Raw genomic sequence first — 16,492 nt, forward strand, 5'->3', positions numbered from 1 at the left:
ACAGATTGACACTGTCCTCCCCTGTCATCTTTTTTGGTGAAAGGACAGTGTCTGACAGATGAAAAATATTTCCCTATCAAGGATGTGTTTAGCTGATGCATGTAATAAGTCGTTTCTTGCTGTCCCATTATAACCTAAAGGCATCTGCTTTCTGAGGGCTGTCATTTCACTGCCTGACACTGCCGTTCAATGCTGAATGGGTTATACAGGAGGGAGTTTGTAATTTTAAAGTGATATTTTCCTCTTGGGATTTGGCTAGGCAGTGTCCCTCCTCCTTCTCACACCATCATTATGTATATCAGTACTTCTTTGTAAATCTAGAGTCAAATATTCATTAGCACTGTTCTTTGTTCTCCACAGATTTCTTACATTAACAGATTAATGAAGTAGCAACATTCTTAATTTTTACAACACAGAACTTCAGATTTTGATGGAGAAGGCAGGAATATTCACATTATTTAAGATACCTAGTTTAGATTCTCTGAGTAGCTTTTCATGGATATTTCTCTTTCACCTTTGATTACTTAGGGAATTCAAACTCAGAATCTGCAAAACACGTCCATTAAGATTGTCTTGAATAGTCATACAGTTTGCACGGAAAATTTAGTGATTGAATGGACAGCCATAAAAATCGAAATGTAGAGTCACTGTATGCTCTCTAGTTGTTCTTTTATCCTTTTATTTAATGCTCATCCATACTTCTGACTGCTGTCAGCACTGATGACATTTACAGATGGGCTCATGCATCTTTCTTGTTTTCACTTATCAAAAAAAAAGAGAGATGTTCTGGCTTAGAGCCTATGCCATGTGCTCCTCATACCTGAAATTAATATAAACTGTTCAGAGTCATTACTGTAATTTATTGAATGTATATAAGGTAACTTAGCAAAGTGTTGCTTATATTAAACCCCCTTTTTTTTATTTTTGTCTTGGTGCAGGTGGAAGAGGGCTGGTGGGAAGGAATACTCAATGGAAAGACTGGCATGTTTCCTTCCAACTTCATAAAGGAACTGTCTGATTCTGATGATGTTGGAATAGCACAAGAAGAGCAAGTAAAGTCAAGTAAGGAAAAAATTATTATTGATGTTCTGTATGTATGCCTGTGTCTTTACCCCATAACACCTTGATAGGATAGCACATTCTTATCTCTTGCTTGGAAGTGTTTTTGAATGCCATTGTTCTTAATTTATGCTGAAAGGGTCAGATGATGATGATAAGTGTGTACTTGCAGAGCTACCTGAGTTGCAATATTGCCAATGCTCCCTGAGCTGTGTTAAAGACCTGCTGAGCCTCAACAGATCAAAAAAAGAGAAGGCAATGATGAATATTGAATTTGTATTTCAGAACTAATTAAAAGGGACTTTAGACATGGAAAGTAACCAAACATCTACAAAGTGGCTGTGCTTATTTAAGCGAGGGATTAAAGTGCCATGCCTTCTATAATGACTCCAGTAGATTTAAGGATTCATAATTATTGGTGTGGGACATGCGGCACTTTTTCCCTCCAGGTGCTGAGCATGTTACTATCACCTCCGACACCCACTGCCCCAGCAGCCAAGGGGAAAAAGGCCAGAACTGGGACATGGACTTTGTTCTCTCATTTACAGTGGGCCAGTACTGCTGCAGGTGAAAAGCATGTTTGGTAACTAAGTTTGCAATAGTATAAGCATGGTAGTGGGTTGTCCTATTTATAACTTCCCTTGGAGAATAACCTGAGCCAAAAGTGTGCTGTTATATGAAATGGAAAGTTGTTATTCTTCATGGTTTTTTATGTTCTTTAAGCAGATACTCTTTTTGTTTCCTAATTCAGTGGTCGATTCTGAATCTTTAGTGAAAAAGTCGATTGTATTTGCATATTTCAGGCTAATTACACAATACTTGCCAAGCTCTTCCTATTTTCAGCACATATCCATTGCTATGTAGTGTTCTTCTGAGATCTCTGAACAAGCAAAAGTCAAAGAACTGTCAACATCTTTGTAAGCTTATCTCACCTGAAATTTACCAAAGCCTTTATAGTTCATGCTGTCCGTAAGAGGTAGAAAATTATAATACTTCCTTCTTTTTCCTCATTTTTCCAGTTAAGGCAAATGTATTGTCTTTATTTCATGCCAAAGAAATAAGATTCTAAAAAACCTGACTTTTGCATTGATGAAAAATTTTTATATTGTTTTTGTAATGGAGCACCTTTTCGTGTGTGAATGGGCACTGGTGACCCAGTCTTGTGGTCAGTCCTGCTAAAGATATTTACATGTAACATTCCTTCAAACTGGAATGAAAATGTTTCTAAGTTAAAAATTTTAATGTGATAGGAAAAAAGGGCATTAAGTGAAGATGCACTTTTCAGTGAGATTGCAAACTCCTTTCTATAACCTGTATATGCTATCATGAATTATGTTCATTATAAATACAGTGAGTCTTGAAGAACTAATTGTGTAGATGTAGTTCCAGCTCTGGAGTCTGTAGTGTTTGGTACTAAATAAATGAACAAAGTAGGTGATACTGTTCAGGAAGGAATACCCCAGTTTTATCTACATGAATGAATGAATGTTCCATTATAAAGTAATATTTACTTTATAATAAGCATCTCTAAAGTGGCTTTTAACAAAACATACATTGGAGTGTGCCAGAGCAGCCACAAAGCGTTAGCTATTGATGTCCATTATGGCACATGCTTTGTTCAAACTCAGCTTTGTGTGCTGGTTCCAACTGTCAGTGGAATCCAAAGCTGTGATACTTGTATGGAGAAGATAGCAGTAACACAGATATCAGTTTTGTCTCTTTAAATAACCTGAAGGTAACTACAGTTGAGAGATGGATTTTCGTCTTTCTTGTATTTAATTTAATTCTTTGGAGGTGCTTTATGGGTAAGTAAGATGATGTGTTATTAGGAGCTATTAGATACACCTATAAAACAGAAGAACACTGTAAACCTCCTGAAAGAGAGACTGGGACTCTTGGAATTTTGAGATTATTATGGGGATTTTAATGCTTTTTTACTTATTTTTCTTCAAGTAAAACCACAGATTTAATAATTACATTCCCTTAGAAGAATTATGGGAACTATGCATCAACTCAGTTCTTTCTGTATGGTTTATGTAATTGATACAGGTGTTGCTCTCTACCACATGGTGCTTCATGAGGCTCAGTTCAGATACACTGACTATCTGGATTTGAAAATCTCCATAATGAGATTGCAAAAATTTCAGTGAGTTTATGCAACTGACTAGGAATGATAATCTCATTCCAAGTATCTCTGAAAACATGGTAAAATAAAAAATGAACAAGTAAACCCTGAAAGATTTGAGCATCGGGTTAGTATTACTGTCGAAATGCTCTGGGTAACATCTCAAAAGGGTGTATCTTCATGCCTCTAGATTGTCTCCTTCCTCCATGGATCACAAGACATGACAGCACTTGAAATCTGCAATAACTCCTTTTTGTTTCTCTGGAAACTTTGTTTGAATACATCTGTATCACAGGATTTGAACAGAAATTCTAGATTATGGCACTCAGGTGCGAGGGGCTATACCAACACATTGAACAAGAACCTTGGGCAGTCACTGAGGTTCTGCACAGAAATGTGGAAGAGAAAAAATATATAACTTGGCTTTTTAGGAATAAGGTTAATAAAAACACATTTTTCTCTGCCCTTCTGTTACAATCTACACCAGGCCAAATGGGGAGAATGTTGTTTGATTTTATTGATCTTGTTGTGTTCATGTAAATTTTATGGCAGATCAGAGTAAATGGCTAGAAGAAATTATCTTGGTTTCTTTTCATGCTCTGCCATAGAGTAACCTCAGAAGTTTCTTCAGAGCAAAGATTTCCTATTTTGAAAATGCCTGAGGCTAATTTGGAAGTTCCCAAATATTTCTGAATCCTGACAGTGGGACTTAACTTTCCCCTTAACTTGGAAGGACTGGGAACCTGTGCCTTCCCTCAGATAGTGAGTGCTCAGCAGATTGGAAAGCAAGACTGTTACAAGATCCAAATATTTGAAGGTTGGCTTGTTTGATTTTAAAGTATTTATCCCAGCTGTAAAGTGACTGCCAAATTTTTTGTCTTCAAAGGCATGTTTTGTGATGGACATGATCAGGTACTCTTAGAGTAAACAGCAGTTCCTTGTTTTTTAAAGCATACTCTTAAATTAAAACATTGCTTTTCTTTGACCAACAGTTACAGCATGAACAGAAGTATACATTATAATTTTATTCCTATATTAAATAGATACATGAATGATAAGATTAATGTCTAGATTTCTCAGAGATCTAGTATTAATTTTAAGACTATTTTCAATACCATTTCTTGTCATTGCAGCCTGTCGAGAAGCAACAAAATGACATGTGGTCAAATAAATTCTATTTGAGATAATAACAATTAATTATTAAGGAGGTTATTTCGAAAAGCATTTTGCATGTTCATGACAATGTCACGACAGCATTTAAAGGTGGCCTTTTATATCTTGCTGTCTCTTGTATGTGTTTGTTCAGGTACAGCCAGGCCTCATGGTACATATCAGCTAATTTTAGAACCTGTTAGTGATGGCCACTGAGAAGAGTTAGAACTGATGACAGACTCATCAGCTGATGCTTTAGTCAGACAACCTCCTCTATCCTGAGTTCTTAAAACTTTAGATTTCCATTATTGTCTCTTTGGCTCTCCACAGTGTCATGAAACTTAACATACATTTCTCTAAGCAATGGGTTGATTGTTGTTTGACTGTTTTAATAATATTCTTTTAATGATATCTTGTAAAAACAAAGTGAAAAGATGGATTTGTGGCTTTTTTATTTCATTTACTTTCATCATGTAAAAATGAAAACCTTTCGTTATTAATTAAACTGCAAGAACAAAACAAAGGAACAGCTTTTTATAATACATAAATGAGTATAGCTTTTTATTTTGTGAAAGTCCAACAGAATGATATAGAGGAGAAAAAAAAATACACATTTTTGGTATCAAAATGGATGTGATTCTATCTTGGGACAATTCCCATATACTGGCTATTTTGCAATAAAATTTTACTGAAGACGTTAATTTTCTTGCTGGTAATGTAGGGGAGATTGGCAACAAGCTGGCATTGGTATCATTTTGGGCTTTGCCTGGGTACCTCGTCTTTAAAAAAAACCCAACACACAAAATATCTCAGCTGCTTATTCCTTTACCTTCACTTGAATTTTGTTTTCTAAATATCAGAACATGAGTTATCTCAGTAGCAATGAAAAAAAAAACCAAAACTCACCCAATAAGAAATTAATAGTTTTTGTTTTAAAAATGTTGTTAAATATATAAGATGGGAAGTGGGATTTATTTTTTGTTGTTTTGCTGTTTTCTCTTTAAATTTTAGTATTTTATTATTTTTGTTAATGTGTGCCAAGTCAAGCACCTGATTAAGCTGTTGGTGAAAAACTGATTTATTCGGGTTTTAGCGTCCTATCCCTTTCAGTAGGCATTGCTTAAGACCATGTACAAAAACTGTTCTCCCATCTACAAAATATTTTTAATAAGTCATCTTGGAAAGACTCAGTATTTCTGATGCTCACAGCATCCTGGTACACTAGAGAAATGTGAGTATTTCATTGCCCTGTTTGGATGTCAGCTGTGCTTGTTCAAGTGCAGTGCATCTGCATCAGGAATGTTGAGCCACTGTGAGTACATCATTGCAGTGCAGTAATGATATTTTTTCAGGATTCCCCTGTGCTCTTTGAGGAGACTGCATAAAACAGACAAATAATTTTGTTTGCAAGGCTCACAACTTGATGGACAACAGACAAAACCTAAGAAAAATGCATTCTGTTGGACACTGTAAAGAACAGCTTTAGCAAAATCATGAGATTATTTTATCTGACATACATGCAGTAAGAATATTTTAACTTCATGTACAATCAGATACTTTTGTTAATATTCTCGTTGTTTTGCTAATGAGGCTTTAAAAATGTTAGTGACTGAAAATACAGATTAAAACGTCTTCCTTTCCCTTCTTTTTACCACCATTCGATCTCCTTACCCCCACCCTGCCCCTTCTCTTTTTTTTCCCGTCTTTCCTTCTCTTGCCTGCTGTCAGGAAAATCTGCCTTTGAAGGGACAATTCTGTACAGAGTGGTACCGGCAAAGATTGACAGCTACAGACGTTATAACAGTGAGTGTGTTTCAAAATCAACAAGCAATAGCTTTAGTCCTCTGTACTTGTTTGATTTATCTACACTTGTAAAACGTGCCACTGCTACTCACTTATGGCTACTCTACATGCATATATATCTGTCTGTAAGCTAAAGTCAGTTTGCTGCTGATGAATTGCCTTAATGCAATGAGAATGCACCTGTTCCTTCTGTGCATGTGTATGTTCTGTGTCTGTATAATGTGTGTGTGTAAGCCCACAGTAGAGCGTGAATTACATTGGATGTTTGAATCTCAGCTATGGATTGAAATTAAGGACATTTAGTCCCATCCCTTTAGCCACCTGAAACAAGAAGACTGTTGGTAATAACCACCAATCTTTGAATTAAAAGTTCTTCTGCTCTAAAAATAAAGTTCCCATTGTGATTGCTGAATTCATAAAATATGCTTTGCTTTTCTTAAAGGACATTGTGGGGTTTGGTTTGTTTAGGGTTTTGTTGGGTTTTTTTGTTTGTTTTGTTTTGTTGGGAGTTTTTTAGTTTTTAATTTACTGCATGCTCTTCATTTGGCATTCTGTCTTTGACAGTTATTACTCACAGCATTTTGGCTGAGACATTTTTCCTGCTAAGGAGAGTAAAATATATTTTCATTTCACATTCAGGCTTTTGCCTTCTGCCTTTTAGAAGAAGGGCACATTCTGCTATTAATGTGCTTTTACTGCCCTGTTAATACAGAATAAGAGAGGATGGTTAGATCAGATGCAAGACAGAGGAAGCAAGGAAGACAGAAATCTGTCCTTCCAGCTGCTTCCTCGTTGAAAAATCTAGCAGGATGAGATCCTACTGAGTCACATTCAGTGTGACTAAGTACAAAGTGTTCAGTCCTGTCTTCCAGTGAGCAGGATTTTGTGCTGGCTGTGGCATCTGCTTTTGTCGCAGAGAGCTTTCTCTTGAGAAGATCCAAGCTGTGCTACCCTTCTTTCTCCTTTCTGGCTGGGAGTGTTTGTTCTCCTACCTCTGAGAGCTTATGCACATCCACTGCAAAGGATGAAGCAGCTGTAGTGATATTATTCTATTCTGATATTTGCGCTTACACCTTTTTTTTTTAACAAAACCTGATCTTTTATTTTTTTGAACAAAAATCTCTGTGATTGTATGCAACTCTGATTATTTCCTCATGGATAATTATCTCCCTGTCTACTAGAATTCATTTTGCAGCTCTTGTCAAGCTTCCAACCAAGCTCTTGCCGTGGATGGAGCAGACCATGTGGCTGGTGGTCTTCAGATTTTTTTGCTGTTTCTCACTTTATAGTCTTCATGACTGCTTATGAATCACTCAAATTTCATGCTTTTTGCAGAGTTCTTAGACCATCAGGTTCTCTAATCCACCTATCTGATGAATATAATAAGAATTTATGAAGTAAATCTCCAGTATGCTTGACTTCTGACTTTAGGATCAAGCTTCAAGTCAGATGCAGGGTCTGCCTTTGAAGCCTTTAATTTCACAATCTTCCTGGGGATTACCTTTCAAAGTTTTCCAGAAACCTGCTCTCCATGCCCAGCAAATTTTTCATTAAGAGTCAAATCACCCCTCCCCTTTTCTCAAGTCATTTAGGGTGAGCGTAAGTGGTCAGGAGGAATTCAGTCACCTTCCCAGTTGTGCTAGAGCTCTGCATTTAGTTCTCCTTGTTAATCATGGCAGCCCATGGTTGTGCCATGTCACAGAAAATAAATTTCATCGAATTGATTTTGGAGTGCAGGATTGGATAGGTGTCTACAGGAATACTTGATAACCAGCTGCAAGAAGACAGCTTAACCCACGGTAGATTGTCTCACATTACTTGGGGCACACACCTGTCTAAGCTTTGTTTAGATGATAAAAGATATCTTGTTTAATACTACCTTCCTTAGCGTTTGGTTGAGAGTTGCATGTTTTTTCATGCTGCAGAGGTATGTTGCTTTCTCCATAAAACTGCATCTCAGAAGGCCAGATATCCAGATACACTTGTGGCCTGTTTGTTGCTTACTGGGTTGGAACTGGGACTGAGGAGTAGGCAGTACTCAAAATCAGGTCATCAGGAAGTCAATCTGGAAGTTTTAGACAAAACAAGGGTTGGCACTGTTGTTACTATTAGAGATGTTCTCTCCTAAACTAACATAGAAAAGAAGGGTTCCTTATTCTTCCTGCTCTGTCTGTTGACAGCTCACTTCCTGCATACTCATCGTGTTCTTCCTGAGCAGGAAGAACACATCCCGACTGATGATGTGACCAGGTCCTTCCATTTCATATCTGATCTGTGGTCCATACTTTTAGGCAAATATCCATGTGCTTATGTCTCCAGTGAAAACCATTTGGAGGCGTTCAACAGAATTGTTTTCATTTAGGGATGTCTGTTTAAAACAACCCATAGCTGCTCTAATTTCAGCTTTCTGATTTCTCCATAAATTAAGCTCAAGTCAATTCATAACTTCAGATTAGTTATGCTGAAAGGGTGCTTGAATTCACTTGTATCACACTGCATGAAGCGTTGCTCAGCTTTTGAATCAAGCTTAGAGCTTTTACTTTTCAAACACATGCTTAGTGCTAAATACATTTATTTCGAAAGCCATTTCCCAATTGCTCTGTTTAAAAGAAATTTTCTTACTTAACAAAGGCCTGTAGTAGCTGTTCAATTAGTGTGGAGCTGCTTCTAGAGATACCTTCACTGGGATATGCAAGATTGTCTGCTGCATAAACACCCGGCCTTGCCTTCATATGCTGACATGGCTTTTTGGTCATTAGGTATGGCAGGCTCTGCTCAGCAACAATTCCAGCTCCTTGGCATTCTGCTTATCAATCTGCTGTCAGAAAATCTTTGCTACTGCATATGCTGGGTGAAGAAAGACACGCAGCAATAAAAAAATTCCTTACTTGTCATTTTGTTGATCACAGCCCTCTTTTCTCTCATCCTACAACTTTCTTGCACCTCCACGAAAAACGCTTATTGGATTTCTAATTTTTTTGGTTTTACTGATTTACTTTCTCTTTCTTGCTTCACTTTCTTTTTCTTCAAAGATGCAATAACTGAGGAACAGTGCAGATAAAATGCTTGATTTGACAAATATTTGCCTCTCTTTCCTTATATGTGGATCCACAATGCTGTCAGTAATAGATATTAGATATAATGGAAGAAGATGAGACAGGATCGTTGAAACAGAAGTATTCGTGAGTAACCTCAATTGTGTTTTGTGTTTTCTTTTGCTCCACCACTTTTTTTTCTTCTTTTTTTTTTTTTACCCTCCCCTTAATCCTTGCGGAATTATGGCTGGTCAGACTTCTGATAAATCAGTATGATTTATGTACTTATGATGTTATAAACCCCATTTAGGAGTGTCTGAATGTGAGGAGAGTTAAATGAGAAACCCAAATGTGGATTTTAACAGTTCTGAAAAGAGGACAGTTACAATTTTGTGTTCCACCTCAGCTTCTTACAACTTGCTTGCAAAGAAGAGCGTATATCAAATACACAGCTACTACAATATCTGAGAACGAACAATGATAAAATTGGGTGAGGGAAATTTTTATGATTAAAAGTAAGCATCCTGTTATCTGGAGAATGAATGTACAGATGGCGAGGGATTGGGGGTGGTGTGTGGAAGCATTATATTGACTGGGGTGAAACACATTAAGTCCTTCTGTTGATTTTGATTCCCATTACCAATTTTTCATGAGTCTCACCAAAGACCGGTGTTTGGTGAGTGGCCAGTAAAGAATCCTATCGCCTGTGGTCACTGTCCTTTCATGTGTAATGACATGTTCCTGTACTTAGTGAGGGTGGTGAAAAAAGTGGTTCCAAAATGAAGACAATGATGGTACAATTGTAGAACTCCTGAATGAGTGGTTGTTCCTATTTGCTCTTACAGTACTCGGGGAGGTGGCTGGGGATGAGGTGAAGCCACCAGCTCCCGTACTGATGGCTCTGTGTTCCTGCTGCAGAAGATGCTTGCGCTGCGTGGCCCTTAATGCATGCTGCTGCGTGGTGCTGGACACCACTCCCCTTTTCCCTGCATGATTACCTGTGCAAGCATAAAAGTCTTGGGGCTGTTACTTATGTGGCAAGAACTGTTGTGCAAAGGAAAATGAACACGCTGAAAGCAAATGACAAAATATTTAGCTGACACAGTTATGTTTTTTCAAGGAATATGACTGAGAATAACAAATAATGACTAATACTGAGATAATCTGCCTCAGCAATTTGTACATGTATAACCACTCCTGGTAAAGAAGCATAAATTTGTTTTTTGAAAGTATGAATTTATTAACCTTTAAACTTTGAAGAATCGACATGTCTTTCTTCTACATTAATGTTTCAAATCCAATTTCATTTCTGTTTTTGATTTTTTAATGACACTGGAATATTGTTGATGATTTTCTTGAGCAAGCTCAAGAAAAATACCTTATAGGCTGTGTGTACTCATTCTGTCTTGGCCAATATGTGGGAAGAAGAACAGTTCCTGTCTCATCTACTGCAATTACCATGTGTAACTTAATCACCTTTGTCATTCAGATCGGTCACCCGAGCATTCCATGCTATCATTCTCTAAATAGAAGGAAAGGACATATTTCCCCTTACCTTCCTTCCCTTCCATAAAAGGCAAAAAACCCAATAGGCTTCGTTTACAAAGTTCTTTGTTCTATTAAACACAGTTGACAGCGTTTCTCTCTGGCTGCCAGACCAAATCAGGAGATCCTTTGCATTGTCTCAGGTGTGTGCCTCTGAACAGCTGACCTTTCCGTCGCTTAACAGAGCAAGCAGGGAAGTGCTTAGAGGGCAGAGCATCATTGGCTTATACTTTGTCAGAGTGGTTGTGCTGGTTTAAAGGTAAACCGGCAGGAGAAATGAACCCAACTCAAAAGAGATTATAAGTCAGGGTTATAATTTAATAAAAGTAATACAATAAATACAATTATATGGACAAACAATTGGTTTTAACCCACAAAACCCAGATGTATAACCCAGCACCCTGGGACACAAACAGAATGGTGTTCTTTGGCCCCCTTGCTGAGCCCCACGTGGTCCCCCTGAGTCCAAAGTAAAAGGAAAGGAAAACCTGTTGGTGAGAGCACTGGTCGCAGCCTGGTCGAAGTTCTGGTCCTCCTCTGGATCCGATGAGTAGGCCCAGAAGTTCCAAGACCCCGAGATGATACACACTCAGGTTCGAGTGGGAATGCCCAGTACCTCCCCCAGGGTGGGGAGTTCCACAGTGGGTGATTGTGAGTCATGAGGTATTTTTGGAATCCTTGGTGGCTCATTAGCAGCCATGACTCCTCAGGCTGGGTGTGGAGGTGCTAATGACTCCCTGGAGGAGAGTTATCACACCGGAGTCATTGGTGTGAGGATGGGAACATGCTCCTATCTCACAGGCTTCTTAACACCCAGATTGTAGCCTGGGGGGTCAGATGTTCTCTGGGCAGCTGCTGCAAATGGTATATTGTTAACAGTTCCTGGGAAATGACATAGAGGGTGTAGAATACACAGTTTAGGTTACGCCCACACAGTGATGGTCCCAGCTGCTCTAACTAGGGCAGTGGTCCATCCTGGTCCATTTGCCCAGGACCACAAATTGTTGGTGGAGAGAACAATCCAGAATAAAGAACAAAAATTAAATTGCCAAATAATAGCTCAAAATAGAAAACTCTGTAAACTTACAATGGATTCCCCTTTTTTTGTCCCTGCCATTTTAAGCTGTTTAGAAACGATTTGTTTCCTGCTTTGAATGGAGTTAATTTTATCACAGCTGTTTATTTTTGTTTTAACAGCTTTAGTTTACACAGCCCTTTATCATCCCTAACTATCTTTCTGATTTAGAATCTTGGTTTGATGCCAGCACAACTCTGAGAGGCCATTGGTGAATTAAGTCTGATATTGTGGTCTCTTTTTAATCCCTCTTTGAGGTAATCTGTTTTGGTACATTTCAGAATGTTGCTCTCAAAAGACCTGCAACTGCTATAAGCAGGAGTGTGGTGTGTTTGAAATGTCTGGAGAAAATGAATCTCTCTTATATACCCATAGAGGAGAAAATGTGTGTAAAGTGCGAAATTCCTCCAGACAGTGTTGAGAGAATTTAATTTTCATGAATACTAAATTAGCTTGCATTTGTAAGGAGCATGAATCAACAAAGAATCAGAGCTCTGAGCATTTTTAAATAGCTGTATGTCAGTAGTCCCTTATCTTAGCCCAGCCAAAAGCTGGGAACAGTTGGGCCCTGGGAATTTTAACTTCTTGCTGGTGATGCTGCCCTTGTTCAGAACTTGCTAGAAAAGTGCACCCAATACTTAGATTTGAGCTCTACCTTGTGGTGCTATAGATGATTCAGCATCAGTAAATCTAGGTGAAAGAACAGTGTTTTTGCTTACAGAGATAGAAAAGGGGAGTGATATCCCCAAAAGACTTATGTCCTGAGAAATATTAAAGATCTGAAAAAATTTCCTGCTATTAAGCCTGATGTGATAGTAGGCACATTAGTGAGCACCTTATCGATGTCAGCTCTCCAAATGCTGACAGAGAGGTGACAGATTCTAGAGAAGTTCCTGTTAAAAAAAAAAAAAGGTAACAAAAAATAGTGAGAGGCCTGGCAACTGTAGCTTTTATCCTATACTGGCTGTATTTGAAGTATTTAATAACTGGGCTTTAAAGAGAAGCAAGCTCAGGTTTTCTGAGGGTAGCAGTTTGCTGAGCTGCTGGCTTACCTTGGTGCTCAAGTCCATCATTGTTGTAGACCACAGCTGTTTCAGGCTGTGTAGCTGTGCTGTTCAGCACACTGTGACAGCTGAAATGGTCTCAGCTATTAATGTTCATTTGGCAACCTGACTTCCCTGCTAGCTGTAGCTCTTCATGAAGAAAATTTCATCTTTAAAATTCATAATGACAGTCTGTCACTCAGGTTCCTGCTTAGATCCCAGCTCTATCCATGGGCTACATTTGTCTTTTGGAGAAACTGTCCATCTAGATATATTCTCCTACTAAGCTGTTTGCAGTAGTGTCATAGAAGTCCATGAAAAGCTAAACAAAATACGTGTGATTGGAAGAGTGACATTCTTCTGTTCTTAAGAGGAGAGATCACCTGAGCCATCAGTCATCCCTTCCTTCCATAGGTAGGGCTGGGGAGGCCAGTGCAGCTGCACTTGGCAGGATTGAACTCAGAGTATTGATGACACATACATGCTGAGATCTCTCTCTCTCCCCCCCTCTCTCTTTTATTCTCCCTTTCTCTCTCTTTTTCTTTATATATATCAGGGAACAACCCAATGAAAAAGAATATATGAGGAGACAATTTTTCAGGCAAGGGTGGACATAGTGTTACAAATCCTTACCTGAAAGTTCTTTATCTGTACAAATCAGAGTTGTATATCTCATGCTCCTCAGGAGGAAGGTAAGAGAGTCTCCTTAGCATGTCTTTAATAGTAAGAGCATGTTAGGCTATTTTCTGCAGGACTGTTTTGTACTTAAACACTGCATTATTCTTTGTTAATGTCATTGCAGATCTTTATCTGATTTGTTCTCAGTTTCCACTGCATATAGTTCTCCTCTTCTTTCACCTTTGTCTCTAGACCTCAGCCGTGTTGGGATAACAGCGAGAGCAGACTAGTTCTTGTAAAAACCAGGGCTTTTATTCTTACTGATTTATTTGTTTAATTACAGAGTCAGTTTCTGTCAGTCAAAAAATAATAAATCAGGTCATTTTCTCAGTTGATCAGGAAGAACTCTTTTAACTCTGAAGGAGCTTTGTGTCTGACCACTCAAATGCAGTTTAGTTGGGACAGGCCTTGCTTCAATCCGTTCTGTCCCCATTAAAAAAAAAAAAGAAACAAAAAAAGAAGAAAAAGAAATGCTGTGTTGCTTTCATTAGGAGGACTGTATACTGAGACAGAGCTCTGTGGCAGCATAGAGAATGAAATGGCTCTTGGATTGTCATCAAGCACAGATGGGTGATGCTTGGGAAATCTGTTTTAAGCCTAAGGTGAGGCTTCTGATACAAGGGTGTGATGTCTCATCACAGAAGAATGGTCATAAAAGCTGAAGATGCCATAATGAAGAACAAGTGATGGCCCAGAAAGAAACAAAAGCTTTATTCTTATTAGAGCCCCTTGAGGTTTTTGATCTTTCTTTCATGCAGACTTCAAAGATCTGGAAGTCCATGTGAGACCTGTTGAGTAATTCTCATAACTACTTCCATATTTTAATTCCATCCACTGACCAAGTTCCAAATCCTCTTCTCCCACAATTAGGGATGCAAAAAACCTGTTATAATTACCTGTTTTAAAGATAGCTTTTATGTTCATTTCAGCAGTGGCTAAGAGCAGTCATGGATTCTGTCAGTTACTTGTGGAGGGAGGTCTTTGCACTTCTCCTTCCCTCTGTCACAGAGTAGTTAAAGGAGATTTTGGGAAGGATGGCAGAAGGAACCTTTGCTGGAGCGTAATTTTGCTATCCCATATCAAGATTTTTTGTTCAGCAAAAAGATGATGATCACTGCAATTTGAGTTTTTTGAGCTGTGGATGTTTTATACTCAGAAAAAATTATTTGGAACTCAGTATAGTCAGTTGCTGACCATTCCCTTTGCATTTAAAAGTGGTAAATAAAGTTAGTTCTGGCCTCTCTCTCAGCCAGGGCCCTAGTCACTGATACTTTGCAAAGCTGGGGAGGGTCCAGCTAGTAGAATGTACAACTTCTACCTAAGTCACAGCAAGGTGAGGGAATAAGAAAAGGGCAGTGACTTTGCCATATTGCCCAAAGAGATTTATACTTCTCCAGCTTAATTAACCCTTGCATCTCTGAGTGCTTTTGCTGGAAACATTGTAGAACTACTCTGCTTGGATGACCACTCCTCTTCTGCCAACCACAGCACAGAGCAGGATCTCAGTGAATGCTTGAATTCCCTGGTTACTGCTTTCCTGAGGTCTGGAGTAGAAGTAGTGCACAGAATTTGCAGGCATACAACCATTCTAACTACCATAATAAACGAGTGACACCACATTTAAAGTTTTCCCCGATCCCCTTCTTCAAAAAAATAAAGATCCAAGTAAAGATATCAAGACTTTTGCATATTTAAGAAAATAATTGTAATAGAATTATTTAATATTCATTTAAATTCCAATCCTGCACAGCTTATGGAACAAATAACTTGTTCACTGCTATCTAAATTGAATGTCTGAAGAAATAGAAGTGTTACTGATGTTCAACAGGTAGATGGCAGCCACTTAGGAGGCCAGAGGGCCAAAACATTTTGCTTAGTCTTTAGTCCTTCTGTTTCTTTCTAATTGAGAACTTTCTCTGATTCTGCCTTTATGCTCCTTTCATGTTTTGGATACAAAAAATCTCAGGGCGGCATGTGATGACTTTTCTGCTTTTAGCTAAAAGTCTTGATTCCTGATTTCATTTTCTAGCAGCACGCTGGTGTTGAAACCCATTTAACAGATGAGCCTCTTGTGTCTTGGATCATGAAGTTGTACCTGTAGGCCTTAGGACTTGCACCGGTTTCTGTAGTTCATCTATACTGGCAGCCTTTTATGATGAAAATCTATTGTGATCTCTTTGTGGACCTTGATATAAAAATAATTAAGAAGATAAGCTTGAAATTCTTCTTTCTTTGCCTTGTAAGATCCACACCTGTGACACCGTGAATGGTTTTGAGGGGAATGTGAGGATTTGAGTTTCTTATTATTAGGTAGAATTAGTGCTGTAGTAGCAGCAATTTCTGTGGTTTTCCTGGAAACATAGTTAAGTCAATCTGTAGTGTAGGGAGGCAGATTTAAATGGTCTAGGGGAGGAAACTTCAGTGGGTCACTTTGGCTGCCAGTGGCTGTTTGGCCTGTTGCTGCACTTGTCTGTAAAGCAGCTGAGACATCACCTTATTGCATCTGTGGCCCCTGCTATACAAGCAGCAGATATTTTCAGATAAGTGCAGATAAATTTTCCTGTTCACTGGGAGAAGTAATGCAAATCAGAATGTCAGTTTTGATTTGTCATATTCCTAGAGGATAGTGTGCATGGGTGCTTTTCTTATGAGGCTGTTTATGCTGCAGATAGCTTTAATTTTCAGCAGGGAAAGTATTATGCAGCTTATTTGATTGCAAATTTGTTTGAACAGCTTTCAGCTTTATATTTCCCAGTTAGGTAATGTAGCTTTAGATACTAATTGCATAATTGGCTTGAGTCACACAGATTTAAGGTACAATGCGCCTGGTCTGACTGTTTGTTAGCTTTAAGTGGCTTTATACAATAAGTGCCCTACAACTGAATTTAACTCTTTTGTTGAGTTCTCTTCCAAATAATTTTTGTCTGAAGAAGGATTTTCGTGGTACTCAAGGAATGACCATCCCTGTTCCTGAAGT

General features: G+C 38.4%; 1 protein-coding gene across 4 annotated transcripts in view; it reads left to right on the top strand.

Moving 5' to 3' along the window:
- Nucleotides 1-16,492, top strand: part of SH3KBP1 (SH3 domain containing kinase binding protein 1) — a 191,188-nt gene that overhangs the window by 89,211 nt on the left and 85,485 nt on the right. For all 4 annotated transcript variants that reach the window (XR_001922148.1, XM_018084241.1, XM_018084240.1 and 1 more), the window contains exon 4: nt 939-1,062. Coding sequence is in view for 3 of the 4 variants with exons in the window: in XM_018084241.1 (XP_017939730.1) it covers nt 939-1,062 (124 nt within the window). In the remaining variant the exon portion in view is untranslated. The remainder of the gene's footprint in view (nt 1-938; nt 1,063-16,492) is intronic.

Source organism: Manacus vitellinus, unplaced genomic scaffold (genome assembly GCF_001715985.3).
Source record: "Manacus vitellinus isolate BGI_N305 unplaced genomic scaffold, ASM171598v3 scaffold_7_pilon, whole genome shotgun sequence".
Taxonomy (NCBI): domain Eukaryota; kingdom Metazoa; phylum Chordata; class Aves; order Passeriformes; family Pipridae; genus Manacus; species Manacus vitellinus.